The sequence below is a fragment of the Alexandromys fortis genome, unplaced genomic scaffold, assembly GCF_014885135.2.
Source record: "Alexandromys fortis isolate MF-2015 unplaced genomic scaffold, M_Fortis_MF-2015_v1.1 scaffold_302, whole genome shotgun sequence".
Lineage (NCBI taxonomy): Eukaryota > Metazoa > Chordata > Mammalia > Rodentia > Cricetidae > Alexandromys > Alexandromys fortis.
In genome coordinates this window covers 200,327-223,406 of record NW_026068267.1, presented here as the reverse complement: position 1 = coordinate 223,406, position 23,080 = coordinate 200,327, and the positions used below count along the sequence as shown (strand labels likewise).

General features: G+C 40.3%; 1 protein-coding gene across 1 annotated transcript in view; it reads right to left on the bottom strand.

The window, feature by feature from the left end:
- Nucleotides 1-22,388, bottom strand: part of Zswim5 (zinc finger SWIM-type containing 5) — a 107,462-nt gene extending 85,074 nt beyond the window's left edge. The window contains exon 1 of the mRNA XM_050131927.1: nt 20,438-22,388. Coding sequence (XP_049987884.1) covers nt 20,438-21,521 — 1,084 coding nt within the window. The 5' untranslated portion in view covers nt 21,522-22,388. The remainder of the gene's footprint in view (nt 1-20,437) is intronic.
- Nucleotides 22,389-23,080: the final 692 nt, after the last annotated feature.

Below are 23,080 nucleotides of genomic sequence, written 5' to 3'. Positions count from 1 at the left end.
GTTACAGTGTGCCCCGCCACACCCACACTCTGTGCCAGCACAGTCGAACCTCATCACTGCAGCTGATTACCCCAGAAACAGCTCTACCTATGCTGATAGCATCATCGGATATGGTAAAATATTTGGGAATTATTAAGTGGGGAATTAGGTTTAGAAAAAAAAAGGGAAAATCTTTCTCATATTAAGAATTGGAAATATCACAATGCAGGGATTTAGGGTGCTGTTTAATGATACTATGGATGGCTTGCAAATGGAAAAAATAACCATGGGGATAAACAATTTAACTGGGATTGACATAGTGTCAATCATAATTATTACCAGTTTGGTAATTCATATCCTTTAAAAAGTGGTTGGGCAACTGTGCCAAATATAATTTGATTATTAAGATAAAAGCCTTAGAAATACTTATTATTCAGGCCAGGCAGTGGTGGCACACACCTTTAATCCCAGCACTCGGGAGGCAGAGGCAGGCGAATTCCTGTGAGGCCAACTTGATCTACGAGCAAGTTCCAGGTTCCAGGACAGCTCCTAAGTTACTAAGCCCTTTCTTGAACCCCCCCCCCAAAAGGACTTACTAGTCCTTACTAGATCTCCTGAGTAAATTTAGAGCATGGGGACCTTAAGGGAGGTTTGAAGGTGGAAGGGGAGAGGCAGGGAGGGGAGCAGAGAAAATGTAGAGCTCAATAAAGATCAATAAAAAAAAATGTCCTGAGGGGCCTTCTGCAGGCCCCAATATCAAATCTGGCTCATTTATTCCCTGTCAGCATAGGAGAAACTCATCCATACAGCAATTAAAAGACTTACAATAACTATTGTTAAAAACCGTACTGCTCTGGATATGACCAAAGACAAAACACTACAATAGATAAAACAAAAGGTTCAGGAGAGATCAGAAAACAAGTATTTTGGCAATTTGCTATAAATGATCAGAGACCAAAGCTAAAAATACATGTAAATGGCATTGAAATTGAGGGTTTAGTAGACATAAGTGCAGATCTAACAATAATTTCGTCAAAATCTTGGCATCCAGATTGGCTTCTTCTGGAGGTAAATGTTCAACTTCTAGGGCCTGGAACTTTATCTCAGGTAAAACATTTGACAAAATGGGTTGAATGCATAAGAATAGAAAGACAGATAGGAAAATTGAAACCATATGTGGCTAACATAGCAATAAATTTATGGGCATGTGATTTATTACAGCAATGGAAAACACAGATTAACCTTTCTCCAATCTCAAAAACAAACTGTAAAATAAAGAATGCTTCTGAGAGAAATATTAAAAGTATTTTCAAGAACGGTCACAGACTGCTCAGGTTGTACATAAGCAGGGCACAACAGCTGCTAATTTTTCAAAGGTACCAACAGCCTGACTTTAAAATAGCCAACAAACCTGTCTGGGCAGAACAGTGACCTGTGACATCACAAAACTTACAGGCATTATCACAGCTATGCAGAAGCAGCTAAAAGCTAAATGCCCAACATATTGAACTGACCAATCCTTGGAATTCTCCTACATTTGGTATTAAAAAGATCTGGAAAATGGGAAATGGTAACAAATCTAAGAGCCATTGGTGATTCAGCCAACGGGCTCTTTACAGCCTGGAATTCCCTTACCTTCTCTATTACCTAAAGAATGGTCTATTATAGTGATTGATTTAAAAGACTGCTTTTTTAAATAATACCTTCACTAGAGCAAGACAGAGAAAAATTTGCCTTCATAGTGCCTACTTATAATAATTTCAGCCTGTTAAAAGGGTACTAGTGGAAATTTCTTCCACAAGTGATACTAAGCAGCCTTGCCTTGTGTCAATATTTTATATAATAGTCATTGGAAACAATTCATAAAAGTTTCCTCAATTTATAATTTACCATTATTTGGATGATATCTTACTACCTGATTCAGATGCAGATATCTCAGAAAAAAATGTTTGAAGAAGTAAAAAAAAAAATTGCCTTGTTGGGGATTACAAATTGCTGCTGAAAAAACACAAAGAGGAGATTTTATTAATTACCAAGGATATAATATAGGTTTAAAAAAAATTCAACCGCCAGGCGATGGTGGCACATGCCTTTAATCCCAGCCCTCTAGCACAAGGTAATGTGATGTGGGAGTGTCATATCAATCTGTTGATTTCATTGGCTGAGCAATAAAGAAACTGCTGGCCCTGATAGGTTAAAAGATAGGTGGGCGGAATAAACAGGATAAGATGCTGGGCGGAAGAGGAAGTGAGGTCAGACTCTGCTCTGCTCTCGGACAGTCTCGACAGCTCTGCTGTGGAGCAGAGACGCCATGCTCTGCTCTCTCAGGCAACTCCAACTCAGGATGGACCTAGACTAGAATCTTCCCGGTAAGCGCACCTTGGGATGCTTACACACATCATTAGAAATGGGCTAGTCCAGGTGCGAGAATTAGCCTGTAAGGGCTAGAGTTCATGGGCCAAGCAGTTCTTAAATGAATACAGTTTGTGTGTTGTTATTTCGGGCATGAGCTAGCCAAGCGGCCGGAGTGTTGGGGACACAGCCCCGCCGCCGCTCATATTTCAACAGTAATGTTGAAATTGATCAGCTACAGGTAGGAAATGTGCTAGAAATCTCAGAATTCCATGTTAAGAGCAAAGGTTTAAAGAAAGATTTTTCTATTACTTGGTAACAAGCCAAGGAAATAAGGAAAATTTCTACTTGTTCTTTATATAACTAAACTCCAAAGAAAGTAATCCAAAGGATATGCAAATAAATGGAATCTGGCAAGTGGATGTGCTTCATTTTGTGTGTACCATAGATACATATTCAGGATTTCAATGGGAAACTGCTTTAAGTTCTGAAAAGACTCATTCTATAATTTCATGTTTATTAGAAGTTATGACCATTTGTAACAGGGAATACTTGTACAAATTAATATTGACAATGCTCCAGCATGTGTCTCTAGCAAAATGAAACAGTTTTTTGCATATTACAACATAAAGCACATTATAGGTATACCATACAATCCTACAGAACAAGCAGTTATACAAAGAGCTAATCACATTTTAAAAGACATTCTTAATAAACAGAAAGAGGTAATAAAGACCACCAGAGATAGATTACACAATGCTTTATTAACTCTAACTTCTTTTAAGGCTAATGAGAAAGGACCAACAGCTGCGGAGAGACACTGGATAGTAGAAAGAAAAAAAAAACTAAATCAGCCTGTACACTTTAAGAATGTGTTAACCTCAGAATGGAAACCAGGATATGTGTTACACTGGGAAAGAGGTTTTGCTTTTGTTTCCACAAGAGAAGAAAAGCTATGGATATCATCGAAGTTGATAAAAGATTATATGCGAACAGGAGAGACCTCTTTATTATGAGATGTGATGGTTCATCAAACAGAGTGTCCATTCAACCTGTCAAACAGGGAAACAGTTTTATTTTTCTCTTTCCAGAAAAACAAAAGCACCCAACTAAGGAATCTTAAGATCATTGGACAAAATGAAACATCTGAAGAAGGACAAATAATCCAGAAAAAAAAGTCCCCCCCCAAAAGAGTAAACTGGCCTAATGGTATATAGTATACTTCCAACTGGATAGAATCTGATAAATCTTCCTAATTGTTTCATCTCTACTGTTCTCTACAGACATATAAAGCAAATGGTCTTTTGCTAGTCCCAATTCTAAAAATTAAAGCTGGCTTTGGAGTTGTAGCATGGCTCTCTCCTCTCTAAACCCAAGTATTCTTGTTAAAGGAAAACCCAGAATCTCTGTTTTGTGTCAGAAGGGTCACCTGATATTCAAAAGAAGAAAAACCAAATTAGGGATTATTCTAGTATCACTAATCTCATAATCCTTTGATTTAATTTTGATTATTTAATCTTTCTTAAGGTATAAATAATATCTCAAAATTTATAAGATTAATATATATATTTAAACCTTCTGTCATGATATTAATGGTCATTATTAATTGATTCTATAAATAGGCTTCTTCTAGCTTCCTGTATGTGATTTCAGGCTTAAGTCTGAAGCAGGTAAGTAGGAAATAAGTTTGTGTACCCCAGATGTATTTAACAGACTGTGGTCCTTTAACCCCTCTGAGATCTGTTGCATATAACATTTAAAATGTTAAGTAAAATATGATTCCTAACAGCAACCTTTGAAGTCTCCATAGGGCATTGGAGCCCCACCATGATGAATCCACCTGGATTGTAATATTGCCACTAAGCTGATAAACACTACCCAAAGATCAGCTTCAGACTACAGACAGCTCAGAACAACTTCAAAGCAGTTAGTTGAGATGGTCCAGCCTCGTAGACCACTCCACTTAGAACTTCAGATAAGCCTTGCGCTTTCCCATCACACCAAGGCTGGACAACAGCTAGCTCTACCAGATATTGATCTTTATCTCAATTTTTTCAGTATCCCCTAAAGATGTCATATCCCCCAGACAACAGGAAGTAATTTTAAGAAAACGATGCCCACACTCCAAGTAGGTGGAGTAGGTGATTTTTGGTTGTTCAATGAATGCTTGTCATCATTTAGGGGGGATGGGGGGGTTGGTCACAAGTTACTGGTCATAGTCAGGAAGGAAACTAAGCAAGAAAATTAGATTCAGGGATATCCTTCTGAAAGGAAAAGGAAATTATAGAATAAAAGAATCTATTTTCAAACTAAAAAAGCTACTACTAATCTCTAATTTTATATTCATATGGATTTTTGTATATTGATACAAACTTAAGCTTATTTTTGTTATATACCATATATATGTTCCTACTTTTGTTTGAGGTATTGTACCTATGCAGCTCATTTTAAAACGCTATGTAAATTTCTAGTCTTTGAAAGCTATTTAGGATAATAAAGAAATACAGATTAGTAGTCATCTATAACAATCAAACTTATAGTCATGTTATGTATGTTTTCAAGGTCAATAAGAGACATATTTAAATAGGTGGTCCTCAAACACTTCAGAGACCTATGGAATACGGTATTTTTAACATTTTAGTAACATAAGGCTTTTCATGACAGTGAGTTATGTCTGTTCTTGGCAATGCCAATTTACTCCAAAAAAAGGGGGGGGGTGAAGTTCATCAAAGAACCTCCAACCTCCATATGGAGTTTGCTTTCATTTGTGGCAAAGTTAGCCACTGGGCAAAGAAACTGCCCTTGCCTCAACTTGTTGATAGTATACTACCCAAATTGGACAAGCAGGACACAAAAAGCAACTGCCAAACTTTGCCAAGACAAGGTAAAAGAGTCCTTCAAAATTCTGGCTTCACAGAAAAGTCTGTCAGATATTTTAGGCATGTAGGCTGAATATGGATGCCCTAGTGTTGCAGAGAAACCTGGGGTGACTATCCAGGCAACCAGATGTCTATGCAGTTTCTTAGTTTTGGAACTTGCTTGCTCTGCACTTCTTGATTATCAAGCAATATTATATCCTTCTCAGGTCTCTAAAAGTGTTGAAGATTAGTTATAGTTACAGTTGTTCTTAGTTGTGATAGAAAGTAAATTAGGTTCAAAACTGGACTCGCCAAGGTAAGATACATAATAGAGTATTTTCTCTGATTTTGCAAAATACAAATGAACTAAACATTGTGAATGTATTTCTTACTTGATAATTGTTCTTATTATATATAGTTTCACTGTGTTAGTGCTAAAAACTTTTTATTTAGACAAAAAGTGGAAATGTTGTAGGAGAATTGTTCATACGACCATTCTACTGTGCCAATAAAGTCACCTTAAATCAAAAGACAGAGTTGGCAACTGGATAACTAGGATTAGCCATAGAGTTCTTGGAGGACTGACAAGATCTACTAGAGAGGACAGGAAGAGAGAAGATAGTATTTCCAGGGCTGGTGGTTGGGGAAAAATGTAGAGAAAGGGTCAGACGACTAACTCACCGCTGTCCTTGGTTTGTCAGGTCTTTGTCTCAATTTCTGACTTCTAAGTTTTTATTATACTGGAACAATTTAGATATTCATTATAGGTCTACCTACCCTATCGTGGGCTGGGCCCTCCCACATCAATCACTAATCAAGAAAATGCCCCACTTTTTTCCACAAAAAGTCAGTCTGATGGAGATAATTTCTCAAATTCTTTCTTTCCAGATGATTCTATCTTATAGCAAGATGTCAAAATAGCCAGCACAGTGATCATAAATAATGCTGTTCTAAACATGGTTATATCAATACCTGTTCAAGTTCCTGATTTCAGTTATTCTGGGTTATAGATCCAGAACTAGAACTACTGGGTTGTATAGTAATTCTATTTTATTTTTGGTGGGAACATCATACCAATATACCATGTAGTTTCAGAGCAACTATACCACTTTAAACTTCCAAAGGGTTAGGATTACTCAACATTCTTGCTTGTATTTGAGAGTATAGTTTAATAATAAATAAAACCCCGGAGCCAGAGAAACAGCTTAGTGGTAGAGACCTTGCCTAGTATGTACAATGCACTGCATTTAATCTCCAGCACCACCAAAAAAAAAAAAAAAAAGAAGAAGAAGGAAGAGGCTGACAGTCAAATACACACACAGAAAGAGATAGAACTGATAAATTAATAACAATTATATTCATTCTAATAAGTGTCTCATCGTGAACTTAATTGTCATTTCCTTACTGATTAGTGATGTAAATTTTCTCGTTTTTATTATTTTTATATTTTTATTGGAGAAATGTTTTTCAACCTTTTGCTCATATATGAGTTGAGTTCTGGTATTCTTTATATTCTGGCTATTAATCCTTTATCACAGGTATTGGTTTTAAATACTGTTGCACGGGGCTGGAGAGATGGCTCAGGGGTTAAGAGTACTGGCTGCTCTTCCAGAGGTCCTGAGTTCAATTCCCAGCAACCACATGGTGGCTCACAACCATCTGGAATGAGGTCTGGCACTCTCTTCTGGCATGTGGACATACATGGAGGCAGAACATTATATTTATATTATTTATAATATAATAATATAATCTTATTATATTATAATATAATAATAATAAATAAATACTGTTGCATGATAAAACTTTTCCTGGGGAAGCACCTACCCATGCCAAGATAGTGAGCCCAGGAAAGACCAAACTACAGACACCACCAAAGTCTAACTTGGTGAACTATGAGTTTTACTTGGGTTACTTACAGGAAAAATATGTGAGGGCTTACAGGAGCAGAAATAACTCACAAGACAGCTGCATCCCCAAAGCCCAGCCCAGGATAAAAGTTGGGAACCAGAAGCACAGTACACAGCCTGCAGGTGGTTCAGCAGGTTCGAGAGCATCCTTTCCAAGTGCCTCAAAAGGTTCTTCCAGGCAGTTGATCTGGTCTCAGGGTTTTCTTTGCAGCTTGGCTTGACTGAGTCTTCTTTGTAGTTCAGCTTCTCCACAGTTTGAGAAGGACTCTCAGCTTTTTTTTCTTTCCTTAACCTGGCAAGGTGGAGCCTAGTAAATCTGGTCAGTTTCAGAGACTTCCTGAAGTTATTTTCAGTTGTTTACCTTCATTCTTAAAGAGCTTCCTTACAGGATGGAATGTTTCAATCTCTGAGGAACTATTACACAACAAATACCTATTGAGCAAATATTTCAAAAGGAAGTAGTAACAGACTATAGAAAATTCTGTAGAAGTCATAAAGAACCAAGGGCTGGGAAAGGATGCTGTGTTTGGCCATCATGAGGTCACTAGTAACCTTAAGAGACCAATTTTAATTTAGAGAATGAGAGTACCTGTCACACTATAAAAGCTTCAGAGATGGGGTGAAGGGAAAGGAACAAATAAAGACTATGCAACAATGTATGTAAGGGTTATCACAGTAATAATGAGTACTCCACAGTTTCTATGCTGGGCCTCATTCTAACAGCTTACTATTAATGAATTTAATTATCAAAACAATCTGTGACGTAGCATCAGTTTTAAAACATATTACTCTGTGTGCATGTGAACATGTTAATGAATGCTTCATGTATGCAGGTACCCATGGAGGCCTAAAGAGGGTATCTGATTCATTGGCTCTGGATTTACAGGTTGTTTTGAGCCTGGTGTAGGTGCTGGGAACTGAACTCCAGTACTCTGCAAGAGCACCAAGTGCTTTTAACTACTGAGCCAACTCTCCAACCCCAGATAGCATTATCTTATTCATTTACAGTTGAGGCACAAACATAATAATGATCCAGAACTGCATACACACACATCAGAGTATCTTACAAATACATGGGATAGGAAAGCGTACAATAACATGATTTTGAGCAGAAGATTTGGAGGACTGGGGAGATGGCTCAGTCATAAACTGTTTTCCATGCCATCTTCACCACCTTAGTTCAAACCTCAGAACCCACATAAAAAGGCCAAGAATGTGGCCTAAACACCTATAATCAGTGCTGAGAAGACAAGACAGAGCCCTGGGGCTGGCTGGCCAGCCAGTTTTTCTCAATAGGCTCCATATTAAACAGAAAACTAGTTCTTCGTTTTAGGGAGCCATAATATAGAAAAGGTTTTTTATACTAATAATATTGATGAGGTTTGATGTTTGACAGATTGGCTTATCAGGTGTTATTAGATTTAAGCAAAATAAAAACAGGCAGGCTATTAATAAATTGATTAATACTACAGGTTTTATTCACTAAAACAATAAAGGAAAATATATTTTCAAAGTTTTCAAAATAAAACAGTGCATTGCTTGCCGAGTATAATATAGTGAACGGATGTCCAAAAGGCTGTTGTACTTAAAAGCTGTAATAATCTTTAAAAGAAAAAGAAAAATTATATGATAATAAAACTATTATAAAAATAGACATCTGTAATGCTTATTTTTAGAAAAAATTATTCCTATCTGATAATGTTTCTGTCATCTTTCTTGTCAATGTTGTCCCTTTGGATCAACTAGCTACATAGTAGGGAACTAGCAGGCCTTATGTCATTCAAAAGGAATTCCATAAAAGGTTATGACAGCAAACAATTTTTCTAATCTTTATTGCAATATTAGCTGTAATGTTAAAATTTCTTTTTTATAATTTTCATTTTGTGTCACTGGTGTTTTGCCTGCATGTATGTCTGTGTGAGGGTGTCAGAAGCTCTGGGGCTGCAGTTACACACAGCTGTGAGCTGCCATGTGGGTGCCGGGAATCGAACCCAGGTCCTCTGGAGGAGCAGCTTATCTGGTGAGCTGTCTCTCCAGCCCCTTAAAATTTCTTATAGTTAGAATTATATTAAAATAGTTGAGTTACATTAAAACCGTTGAAATATATTCAACCTTTTCCATTTTGCAGGGTCACACTTTCTACTTTGTCTCTATAATTACATCTACTTTTATAAAACATTGCATTAAAGACTATCTTACATATACATTCTGAATTAAGTTGCAAATTCCTTATGATATAGAAATTAACTTCTATTTTTTGAAGAACATTAAAAATATTGAGTTTTATAAATGAATGAATGAACAAGCATGAGAAACTTGTAGCTTGGTATCACACTAATACTAGGGTCTTTTGATAATGACTACAATGGCAAAAATGGATGTACTTTGCAGATTTAAAAGACAGAAACATGGGGCTGGAGAGATGGCTCAGCGGTTAAGAGCACTGGCTGCTCTTCCAGAGGACCTGGGTTTGATTTCCAGCACCCACATGGTGACTCACAACTGTCTATAACTCCAGTTCCAGGGAATCTAACACCCTCACACAGACACACATGCAGGCAAACACCAACGCACATAAAATAAATAAATCTTTAAAGAATATATTGGAAAAAAGAAAGACCCAAGATTTAGAAAAAGAAAAAAGAAAAGAAAGAAACATCATGTGCTAAGCGAATTGTTCTTTTTTAGCTCCATTAACAGTTAAGTTGGCAAAACTGCCAGCTGCTTTGACTGTCGACAACACACAGGACAACACTGATAATGAGGTTCCTGTGTTCAAGAGCGGTGTTCCTCATACACAGCTGCTCACAGCAGATCTGGCAGGGCAGAGATGGAGCTCAGTCAGCCTCCATGTGCGAGGTCCACAAACTAATTTTCTCTCTCTGGACAGGTTTTGTTTTGATTTGATTCTGAAATTTTGTTCTCAATAGATTCTAACTTAATTAACTTGAACATGATCCTGAACATGATCATTTAAAAAAAAAAAGTCATGTGATTTTATTGTGAAACCAAGATTAGAACCCATAATTTTTTCCTTTTCCTAATCCAGTAAAGATCTTTTTACTACATCTCTAACCTATCACAAATTAGTTTTTTAATCCATAATCTTGTTTCTGTAGCTAGACAACGCTTAGAACTTACTCCTCATCCGCAGATCTGCCCCTTTTTTGTGGAAACAGATACCCTCTGAATTGTTCTGACACTGTCCACTGTTATTGTTGATTAATCTGGTGCCTCACATGTGCCAGGGCAAGCCCTCCACCACTGACCTACACCCAAACTCTGACACCCTTTACTTTTAACTATGTGGCTTGCAGAATAAAAGCAGCTGCATGAGAAACAAGTTCAATGCTGTTTCCTTCAAGGATTAACTAGTCCTTCTGGGTCTGAGCAACCAACACCTGGCTCCATCCAAATGTTATGGATATATATTTTCCACCCAACAAATTCTGGATTTCAACAAGAAACCCACTCTCTGAATACTGACCTAGATGAACAGGTAAGTACGATCAGATTTTCTCTTCCAACAGGAGCCCAATATATCGTTTTTAATTGTTCTCTACATAACTGCACAAATAGCGTCCAGTCCTTGCTGTTTCTCAACTATTTGTCAACCAGAGCTTCCTCTTTTTTGAGGCAAGGTCTCGATGGGAAGTGCTGGCACACATCTTTAATCCTAGCACTCAGGAGGTGGAGACAGACAGATTTCTGAGTTTGAGGCCAGCCTGGTCTACAGAGAGAGTTTCAGGAGAGGGAGAGTTACACAGGGAAACCTCATCTTGAAAAACCAAAACCAAAATGAGAGAGAAAGAGAGAGGCACAAGGTCTCACTATGTTGCCCTAGCTGGCCTGGAACTCACTATTTTCACCAGACTGGCCTTGAATTCACATAGATCCACCTGCCTCTGCTTCCAGGGTGCTAGGATTAAAGGTGTGTGTTACCACGCCCAGTGGTCCCCTTTCCTTTCCAAGAAGATTCGCTTTTACCCAGTGTGACTAAAGTCGTAGGTATTTCCTTGGATTTTAATTCCCACTTCTCTAAGAACTAATGTAAGTATCCAGGTAACTGTCTTTGAAACAAGAAAACACCATGGAACAAGTACTTCATCTTCTGTTTAAACAGCCCCAGGACCACATTTACCCAATCCTTATAAGGAAGGAAAAAGAAGCAAAAAAGCAAGCAAACAAAAAAGAACAATAATTTTTAAAAAATCAAGTTTCAGAGACTTAGAGTCAAGTACCCACTGAACTTATAACTTGCCTAATTTAAAATGGTAACAATGTAACCCTTAGAACCTTAGGACTTAGCATTTTCAACCTTAGTTTGGACTCTAAAGGAAGAATACAAAGTTTATTAGAAACAATTTTATCAAAAGCTGGTAAAAAAATTATTTACTGATCCTTACATGAAGTAAGTTAACTATGTGTTAATTCAATAAATAACAATGAACTAGTTAAAAACAACCACCACTTTCAAAATACACATTTTAAAAATTAGAAATATCGCCGGGCGATGGTGGCGCACGCCTTTAATCCCAGCACTCGGGAGGCAGAGGCAGGCGGATCTCTGTGAGTTCGAGACCAGCCTGGTCTACAAAGCTAGTTGCAGAACAGGCTCCAAAGCCACAGAGAAACCCTGTCTCGAAAACGCAAAAATAAATAAATTAGAAATACCCAAAGTTTAAGCCATAAAATGTCGGCATATCTTCCAGACGCTAGTCACATATAAATTAATTAAGAGGTATATCCATACTATAAAATATAAAAATGGCACATGACTGTTCTTTCACTCAATAAACATTTGTTAGACAGGTACAGTGGCTCACACCTATACTCTTAAGACCTCAAGAGGCTGAAGCAGGAGAATTGCAATGAAGTCCAAGCCAACTTGGGCTACAAAATGAGAAGTTACCTTAAAATAAATACATAGATTTAAAAAATTCTGTTTTAGAATATTTGTTTAACTGTGTATAAAGACGTGTTACATTTGTTTAATTATGAAAAGATGTGTTGCTGTTTTACCTTGCCTAACTAAAGCAACTGATTCATCTAATAAAAAGCTGACTGGCCAATATTGAGGAAGGAGGTATAGGCAAAACTTCTGGCAGGAAGAATATGTAGGAGGAGGAATTCAGGCTCAAGAAAGAAAGAAAAGGAAACAATAGGGAGACACCAGGGGCCAGATAGACAGACACAGAGGAAGCAGAAAAGTAGCACATACAGATGAAAGTTAAAACACCCTAAGGCAAAATGTAGATGATAAAGCAGGTTAAATTAAGTTAAAAGAGCTAGTGGGACAAGCCTAGGCTGAGGCTGAGCATTCATGATTTTAAAAAAGTCTCCATGTCTTTATTTGGAGAGCTGGTTGGAGCCTCAAAAAAAGAAAATTATGACTACATGTTTCCTGAACATCATTTAGGACAAATTACATTAATCTCTCTAAGGGAGAGAAAGTTATACTGAAAATCAAAATCAGTGGATACATATTATTATTAAAAGTATCACAGAATAATTTTGCATATGATCACAAATGCTGTGTTAGTTTGGTTTTCTCTGCCGTGATAAAGACCATGACCAAAAGCAACTCAAGGAAGATGTGATTGTTACAGTTGTAGGCCATCATGAAAGAGAGTCAGAACAGGAACTCGAGGCAGGAACTGAAGCAGGGACCAAGGAATGCTGCTTTCTGGCTTGTTCCCCGTAGCTTGCTCAGGCTGCTTTCTTAGACAACTCGGTGACACCTGTCCCAGGGGTGGCAATGCCCACAGTGCCCACAGTGGGCTGGGCCCTCTCAAATCAATTATTAATCAAAATGTCCCACAGACCTGCCTACAGGCCAATCCGTTGGAGGCATTTTCTCAATTGGGGTTTCCTCTCCCCAGATGATACTGACTGTGCCAAGCTGACAAAAAGTAAAACAAAACAAATCTAACCAGGACAAATGCTAAATGTTAATACCAAAATGACTATGGCTTCTTACCGTACACTCCAGGGCAGGCTAAAAATGACCAAGAAGTACACTGCCTTTGTAGGAAACAAACTACATGACAGAAAATTCACACAAAAGTGACCCAGTGCCAGGTACCATGGTGTGCACCCAGCCTTGGGGAAAAAAAAGATGAATTATTGTCTCCTAAAAAAATGTGTGGGTTTGAGGATGGGCTGTGGTGGCAGGTGCCTTTAATCCTAGCACTGGGGAGGCAGAGGTAGGTGGATCTCTATGAGTACAAGGTCAGCCTGGGTACAGAGTGAGTTCCAGGACAGCCAAAGCTACACAGAGAAACCTTGCCTCAAAAAAAAAAAAAAAAAAAAAAAAAAAAAGGGTTTGAACCATAGTCCTTTACAAATGTCTGACAAGCCTTCCCCCACCCCCCGCCACTGAGATAAACCCATAACCATGAAATTCACTTTTTGTTGTATGAACCACTGACCTTTTAGTATATAGTCCCATATTTAAAACCCTAACCCAAAATGAATACCACCAGTTAATGCCTTGAGTTTTCATAGGCATGTGGGTTTTTGGGTTTTTATGGGGTTTTGTTGTTATTGTTGTTGTTGTTTTTTGTGGAGATGGGGAGTAGGGGTGGGAGGTGCTGTTTTGAGATAGTTTCTCATGTAGCTCAGGCTAGCCTCAAACTCAACATATGGCTCAGGATGAGTCTGAACTCCTGACCCTCCTGTCTCAGACTCTACAACAGTAGTTCTCAACCTTCCTAATGCTTCAACCCTTTAATACAGTTCCTCATGTTGTGGTGACCCTAGCCATAAAATTATTTTTGTTGCTACTTCCTAACTGCAATTTTGCTACTGTTATGAATTGTAATATAGATATGTATTTTCCAGTGGTCTTAAGCCATGAAAGAGTCAAAAGGAGTTGCGACCCATAGATTGAGAACCGCTGTTCTAGAGTACTCAGTTAAAGGTATGTGCCACCATGTCCAGCTTCATAACCATTGCTGAAGTAGGAAAAATTACTTGGTTCACATAGGCATAAATCAATTTCCAGCCTTCTTCAGTGAAGACTTTAAACTAGGCTTTAAACTCACATTTCAGCAGTACTTATGTTTAAAATTGTGGATGTACTTTGATCTATTAAAGAAACTCTGTCTGTTTCAAGTCTTCCTGTAAAATGCAAAGAAAAGTGCTTCTAGTGTTCTGTGTAAAACTGTATTGTGCAATAAATAAGGATGACCAAAACACAAAACATTTCAAACCTGTGGCACTGGGGGCTGAATCCAGAACCTGCACACGAGGCAAGTACTCGAGCGCTCAGCCCAGCACCTGCCCTATCGGTAACCTCTGAAAGGAAGTCTACTCTCTTTAGTTTGTCCATTATCTTTAAGATCTAAAACTCTATTCCTGAGATGGCCATCTTTATAAGAAATAATTTCTTATATTTAGAAAAAATGATAATTCACTTCAAATATGATGCTATAATACTCATCCATTTCTTACGTGGGCAAGTTTGGAGTTTTCCTCACCACTCCCTACTGACAATGCTCACACTAAAAATTCAGGCTCTCTTCTCCTTTCAGAATTTTTGCTGCTGATTTTTGTTTTTCTGGATGTGGGTATATTATTTTTTTGCTTGCTTGCTTGCTTGCTTGCTTGCTTGATTGATTGACTGTTTGCTCGGTGGACTGATTGGTTGGCTGGTTGGTTGGCTTGTTGAAATAAGAGCGGCAGCGGGGCTGGCGGGGCTGCGTCCCCAACACCCCGGCCGCTTGGCTAGCTCATGCCCGAAATAACAACACACAAACTGTATTCATTTAAGAACTGCTTGGCCCATGAACTCTAGCCCTTACAGGTTAATTCTCGCACCTGGACTAGCCCATTTCTAATGATGTGTGTAAGCACCCCAAGGTGCGCTTACCGGGAAGATTCTAGCCTAAGTCCATCGTGGGTTGCAGCTGCCTGGGAGAGCAGAGCATGGAGGCTGTCCTGTCCCTCTGGAAGCAGCGCAGAGTCTGACCTCACTTCCTCTTCCGCCCAGCATCCTATTCTGTTTATTCTGCCCACCTATGTTCTAAGCTATGAGGCCAAGCAGTTGGTTTATTATTACTTAACCAATGAAATCAACAGATTGATATATGACACTCCCACATCATTGGCTGGCTGGTTGGTTGGCTGGTTGGTTAGCTGGTTCTTTTGAGAAAGAAGTCTTGCTATTTTACATTGTGCTGTCAGGAACTCCTGGACTCAAGCTATTCTAGCTCAGCCTGCTGAGTAGCTGGGCCTACAGGTGCACCAGCAACAGTTCATCAGTTTCACAACACTGAAAAGTCCACTCAACATTCATTCCCTTACTGAATGTTCACTTACTGAACACTAACATGCACATACAGAGCCAGGAAGATGGCTCGGGCAATAAAGTGCTTGCCTTGCAAGTACAAGTTTCTGCACCCATGGAGAAAGCCAAGCATGGTGGTGCACTTGCAATCAGCAATAAACAGAGTCCAGGGTCTTGCTGGCTGGTCAGGTCAACCTAGCCTAAGCCATGAGCCCCAGCTTTTAGTAAAAGAGCTTGTCTCAAAAAACAAGGTGGGGGCTAGAGAGAAGTTAAGAGTACATACTGCTCTTGCAGAAGTCCTAGCACCTATGACAGGCAGCTCACAACCATCTGTAACTCAAAGAATCCAAGGACACCAACACCCACATGTACATATTGACATGTGCAAAGACACACATACACAAAATAATTTAAAATAATTTTTTTAAAGAGAGGAGAGGTGAAAGGCTCTCCTAAGTATTGGAATGATACCTGATCCTGACCTCTGGCTTTTACATATACATGCACACATGGCATATGCACACAAATAAAAAAAATTTAAAACTTCATGTATACAATAAGGGAGGAAGGAGAGAAACACTCTGAAAATAAATAAATAAATAAATAAATAAATAAGAAGAAATAACCAAAAGATTTAAAACTTGATAAACTTTTTCACTAAAAAAATGTTACCAGACCATGAGATGACTCAACAGATAAAGGCTTTAGCACTATGGCCAATAACTTGACTTTGATACCGGGATCAAAGTGGCGTCAAAGAACCTATGCCCGTAAATTATCCTCTGATTTCTGCACACATCATTTCATAAAGTACACACACACACACAAATAAATAAGTGTAACAATTTATTTATTTATTTTTAATGAGCTGGATGTAGTGGGGGACATCTTTGATCCCAGTACTTGGTGGGACAGAGAAAGGCAGATCTGTCTGAGTACAGAGCCAGCCTGGTCTACAAAAACAACAAATTCCAGGCCAGCCAGGCATACAAAGTAAGAGTCTATCTCAAAAAAACAAGAAAATTTAATGTCACCAAATATTCCTTAAAGGTATATGGCTGCCTTTTGTGATATTCTACATATAAATTAAGCCATTTCCATTACAAAATTTTATTGTAATTTTACCTATTCTACTCAAGTTTACAAAGGATACTATAAAGCTTTCTAGTAGGTTTAAATATCTTTTGTGTTCCCCAATATTATATATAGAAATTAATTTCATATAAAATTCATTAACTGGAGCTACAGGTGTAAGTCAGTAGCAGACTGCTTGCCTGGCCTGGACTCCATTATAGAAATCACAAAACAAACAAATAACAACAACAAAAAGAACAGTTATTATACTTGCAAAGATTCACAAGAAACTTCATAGATATTTTTATTGATGATACACAAGTATACATAATTATAGACTTCAATTGTGGATAATCTCCTGAAATTGTCTGCTTCTACTACAACCGTTAGCTTTGTAGTTATAACTATCCCTCACAAGGTAGTATTGGCATCCATAGAGAACACAAATAAAACATTTTTAAAATCAGAACACTGAGGGATCAGATTGCAAATTTATTAACACAGTTTCAAAGTTAGAGAAATACATGAAAAGACTAATTTTTCCCTTTTAAAAGGAACAATTCTTCTGAACCGGTATTATTTTTGAGTCAGTATTATTATGTAAAGAAATATATCTTTAAACATAATAAACCTACATTTCTCCTTTTTGTTGACATCAAGGTAGGAAGTTTTAGTTCTCATTCAAAATGTGATGTTTCCACAGAGCACTCATGCACACTGACTTCTAATGATTCTAAGTGGAAAGTACTCACAAGCTACAGAATTTAGTCAACCTGGGGAAAGTAATTTGAAGTAACAGAATTTAACCTATATCGTCTTCATAAAAGTTTTGTTTGCTCTTATTTTCTCTAAAAACTTGTGTGTTGTGATTTTTTTTGTTTGTTTAAGAGTCTTACTATGTACTCAAGCTAGCCTCAAACTCAAGATTTTCCTGCCTACACTTGAGTGCTGGTTTTACAAGAGTATACTCTGTTATACAAAAACAAACAAACAAACAAAAACACATTATAAGGGGCTGAAGAGATGGCTCATCAGTTAAGAATGCTTGATGCCTGCTCCTATAGAGGTCCTTAGCTCAGTTCCCAGCACCCACATGGGGTGACTCACACCACTGTAACTCTAGCTCCTGAGGATCTGACGTGCCCTCTCCCTACACTGAAGGCACATGTACGCACATGCACCCATACACACAGACTCAAGTAATGAAAAATTAAAAATACCTTTCAAAAATTTCCATTGTGAATCTTTTAAAGGATTTTAAAATTCGGTGGTTCATGTCTGCAATCCTAGAACTTAGGATACTGAGGCAGGAGGATTGACCGAGTTTGAGGCCACCCTGATCTACACAGTAAAACCTTTTCACAACCAAAAATTTAAGACTGGAGAGATGGCTCAGCAGTTAAGAGCACATGCTGCTCTAGCCAAGGACCAGGGTTTAGTTCCCAGCACCCACATGGTGGCTCACAATTGCCGATAATTCCAGTTCCAGGGGTTCCAATACCCTCTTCTGGCCTCCATGGGCATCAAGCATACATCTAGGCACTCACATATATACATAAAATAAATCTTTAAAACAAAATTAAAAGAATAAAATGCAGTTATTATAGAACTATCCGGAAGTTTCTTCCTTTCTACCTTAAACAACCCCCCATTCCAGGATCATACTATGACTTGGAAACACTAAGGAAATACAGAGAATTCTTAGTGGGATGTAAGAATCAAACTGAGTTCTAAGTGACGTTATAAGCTAGAGAACAAGATTTACTATCAGACTATATGCAAATGACTCACTTATCTCTTTGCAATGCTTTTAGAAAACTGATCATCTGGATTAAGTCACACAAAACATTAAGAGGGATGGGCTTCTAGTTTTTCATATTACAAGGTGATTAATGTCAAAATGCTTTAAATAATGAAATATCTTCTTCCATATTTACTAGGACAAATTAAGGTCAGAGAAATAAAAAACTCAAAGCACCTGGTTCTCAAATTCAGTGTAATTCATTCTTTATCTAGGAAATCCAAATAAATGAGACAATTTTGTTTGTGTCCTTCTCGGGGCCTGAAATGATCATGGACAGGTCCATCACCCCATACACCAACTCTCATACAAAAAGAGGAATATGTGATTTGAATATGATCTGGATCATCCTCTAAATCTGATTTCACTTGGAACTTGACATTTTAATCACTCTAAAAATAGGTATCTCTTGGGGCTGGAGTTACAGCTCAGTAGTAGTGTATTTGCCTAGCATGCCAGAGGCCCTAGGTTCAATCCCCAGCACTGGGAGATGGGGGAAGGGACAGAAACTCTTCTGCCCTGTTTGCTCCCTTCAAGTTTGAAATTCTTTCAAATCCATTTCTGGCCCTAAGACAACCACTTAAACTGACTCTTCAATTTAAAATGTTTTAAATAAGAATCTTTATTAGAGTTAACTGCTCTGAACTCTCAGAAAGATTAAAGCTTAGAAATTAACAAAATGAACCATATTCATTTTCATATTTTCAATATTAAAGTTGTATATCATAATCACCCATTTATCCAACTCATTCTTTCTAAAGTATACACAAAGCACTGATATTTTTCAAATAAGCATAACTTTTCAATTCAGTGTCCCTATATTCAGGCACATAATAAAAATGCATTTTACACTTACTTAAGAATTATAGTACGCTTTTTAAAAAATAAACACAGAATTCATTCACGCTCAATAACTGGAAGGAGACTGTTCTACATAAAACACTGTGATGTACCAGTTTTCAAAGGGAAATAATTCCAAATATGTTGGTTTTACCTTGGGCGAAGAGAGCTAGATGCTTGGGTTTGTATATGGATGTGTGCCTGCCCCTGTGAAACATCCTCCTTTCAACTCCTTTAGAAAAATCAGTATTGCCTTTAGTAAATAAAAGCATATACTGTACAATAAAATACATAAGGATATGTGCTCCCAGAATGCTATAATGATCCAAAAAGCCCCAAAAGTGGTTTAATATTCTGCATAGCGAATCAATGTTAAACAATGTCGTTTTTTTTTTCCTTTCTCCCTGATCACTTCACAAATCAGGTACACTTTAGTTAAATACTTAAAAAGATTAGCAAACTAACTGGAAGCTCAAGACAAGAGTAGATGAAAAGAACCAGTTTCCATTTTTGTACAAACAAAAAGATAAAACAAAAGCGAATCGAAGACGTGTTAAATGAAAAGCATTTGAAACATCCAACGTGACTGGCTTTTGATTTACCCCGTCTGACAAGGAAGGCAGACCCCGCCCCCACTCCAGATTGTGTGGCTTTTTTCCCCCTTTCCCATGGATGGGGGTGTAGAGAAGAGAAGCTGTCACATTTCCATCTTCGGTTATTGTTAATCTGCAGCCTAGATTCCCAGGCATCACTGGCCCAGGGGGAAAATATTAAAACGGAAAATTAAAATTGTCTAAAATGCACAGTATTCTGTTGTTTTTTCCGATGTGAAAGTTAATTACACCCGGATTCAATCTGCTGTAACTACAGATTGGCTGTGACAGCCTGTCCCTCAAATACTTCCTCTAAGACCTATTTCTCCAGATTCACTAACGATCCCTTCTCCTCTAAACTTAAATCAGTAAAACGCGTTTCGAAAATTGTTGCATCCAAAAGGGCTCCCATCTCCCCATCCTTATGCCTTTAGTGTGTGGGAGAGAGAGAGAGAGAGAGAGAGAGAGAGAGAGAGAGAGAGAGAGAGAGAGAGAGAGAGAGAGAGAGAGAGAGAGAGAACGAGAACCCCCTACTCGCTCTTCAAACAAAAAGAAATGGGGCAGCCGGTGAGGGGAAAGAACAGAAGTGGACCTGAAGGAAACGTTAGGAAAAGTTTTTTATGTGACTTTTTTATCCTTCGGCGGGGGCACAGGAGTTGGGCAGAAAGCCGGGGTTGCGATCCCGGGCTTGGGAGGCACCTGCAGAAGAGGCAGGGGACGGAGAGGGGCCGGGCAGCACCTACCGACTTGCAGCACGTTCTCCACGGAGCCGCTGTCCAGCAGACGGATGCCCCGGCGGAACGGCAGCCCCTCGCCGCCAACGCCGCTAGCCACGCCAGTCCCAGTGCCCAGCCCGGGGGACGCGCCTGCCCCGGCGGCCCCGGGGGCGGAGCCGGCCGGAGTGGCGGTCCCCGGGGGTGGCGGCGGCCCCTCCTCGACCGGCGAAGACCCCGCGGCGCCGGCAGCCGCTCCGGCGCCCGGGCCGCCCCGGTACTGGAAGCTGGAGTACATGCAGATCTCCCGCTCATTCCGCGGGAAGGACCAGTAGACGATGCGGCGCTGCACCGGCTCGGGGATCCGCTCGAAGCGCTCCTCCACACGCTCGTACGCCCACTTTTCTGCCACCGTCTTGGCGGCGCAGTCCAGCAAGGACTCGGGCTGCAGGTGGGGGCGGGCCCCGGGGGCCAGGCAGCCGCCGCCACCGACCCCCACCCCTCCGCCCGCCGCCCCGGGAGTCCCGCGGGGGTGGTGAGCTTGCGGGCTGGGCCACGAGCACAGCCGCTTGGCCGGAGAGATCGGCGGCGGCGAGAGCAGCTCCTCTCGCTCACCTCCTTCCGCCATTGCTGGGGACTGACTGACTGACTGAGGCGGAGGCGGCGGCTCGGGCTGCGGCGGAGACCCCGGCCACGGCCACGCGCCCCGCGCAAGCGCCCAGCGGCGGCGCTGTGGGGAGGGGGCGGGGCGAACGAACCCACGAGCTCGCCGGCCCGAGTGGGAAGCCGGGGCCGGTCCCGTGCTCGCGCCGCTTGGGCCCGCGCTGGTTGGCCTGGAGGAGCAGCGCGAGGCGACGCGCGCCGTCCGGGCCGCCGCGGGCGCGAGGAGACGCGGGAGCGAGCGCAGGCTGCCCGCGCGCTCCGGGCGCCGCCAGCCCGGAACACTAGCCGAGCGCTCGCGCGGGGCGGCCGGGGACGAGGAGCGCCCGGGACCAGGTGCCTCCGGCCCACCTGCCGCCCGGCCGGCCGGAGAGGAACGGGGGCGGGGGAGAGGGGGCCCGGTGAAAAGACCCGGCCGCCAGCCGTCGCCATGAAGAGATAGGTTGCGGGGCATGAGGAGAGGAAAGAACTCCAGATCAGGCTCCTGCGGCAAGACGGAATTGACAGGCGACTGTCGCAGCTGAAGGAGCACCAGCCGAGCAGAAAGACGCTCGGAAGGAAGACCCCGGGGTGGGAGTGGAGGGTGGAATCAGAAAGTTCGAGAGATGAAAACTCTTCTCCTGCCACAGTATAGGATAGCGTCGGCGTCCCCCGCCAGCTCAGAAACTGGCCAAGTCCACCAGCCGGTCCGAACAATGGGGCGCCAGGACCTCACCGCTGAGGCAGCAGCACCCTCCTGGGGCTCTTTGAGGGGTTTAGCACTTTGCATCCAATGGAAAGAAAGAACAACACTTTCTGTGTAGTTTTTTGATAAAATTCTCTGATCCTTGCCTCTGATTTAAACTGGGATTTTTATGTTTTTCTTGTCTGCCTTCTATTCCCCTGAATTACTTACCTAAAAATTAATGCGGGTTTTTTTTTGTTGTTGTTGCTGTTGTTTTGTTATTTACTGTCTAACTGCCCAACTAGGAGTAAACTCCGTGGCGGTGAAGGTCGTGTCCATTTTCTTCACTGCTGTGTCTTTTCACCCAGGTGCATTAGTGGGTGCTCAAGAATGACAGCTACGAACGTAGCTTCTCCAGAAGCAGCACAGAGCTGTGACTGTCTTTTACTCAAATCGTAGAATTTGCTGACAAACTAATCACTCCATCTTTTAAAAAGTTCCAAGAACTCTGTTAGAAGACTTCCTATAGCTGAGTTTAGCTGGAGAAAGAAGAAGAAAGAAACAAAGACGAAGAGAAGAAAGCCTGGGGCAGAAGACTGCAGGCTGTCCCTTAGACGTGAATCGCTCTTGCTAGTTGTGTGGTACGCAATTGATTTGTAAAAGGGAGCTGGTAACAATGTCTGCATATAACTTGTAAGAATTAAAAGAGAGATCAATTGCTTCTTTCAGAAATGGGTAGGTGCCATTATTTCTGCAAGTATACTTGGATCACTATGAAGTATCAATCACTACTTAAATGCCTCTCCTTGAATCTCGGACCACACATAATACCCGTTCTTTTCAGAGTGTGTGTATGTGTTCTTTTAATGTCTGTCTTGATCCCACTATTAGATTTGTAGGGACAGAAACCATTTCAAAGTAAAGGATTCTCACCGGCCATAATGCTTAAAATGGAAGCTGTGGGGCTGGAGAGATGGCTCAGTGGTTAACAATATACTGACTGCTCTTCCAGAGGTGCCGGGTGCAATTCCCAGCACCCACATGGCAGCTCACCCCTGTCTGTAGCTCCAAGGTCTAACACTAACACAGACATACATGCAGGCAAAACACCAATGCAAATAAAGATAAATAATTTTTTAAAAAATGGAAGCCACATAAAGAATATTTCATTAAAAAAGAAAAGAAAATGATGATAGACATTAGAGAAAAAGAATATTTCATTTTGAATCAACCAATATGTTAATTTGATTTCATTGGCTGTTGACAAGCATGATTAATACATGGCTGGATGGAAGAAATGCTACTTAAACATAGTAACAGCAAAGTTTGATTTAAGCAGCTTTAATATA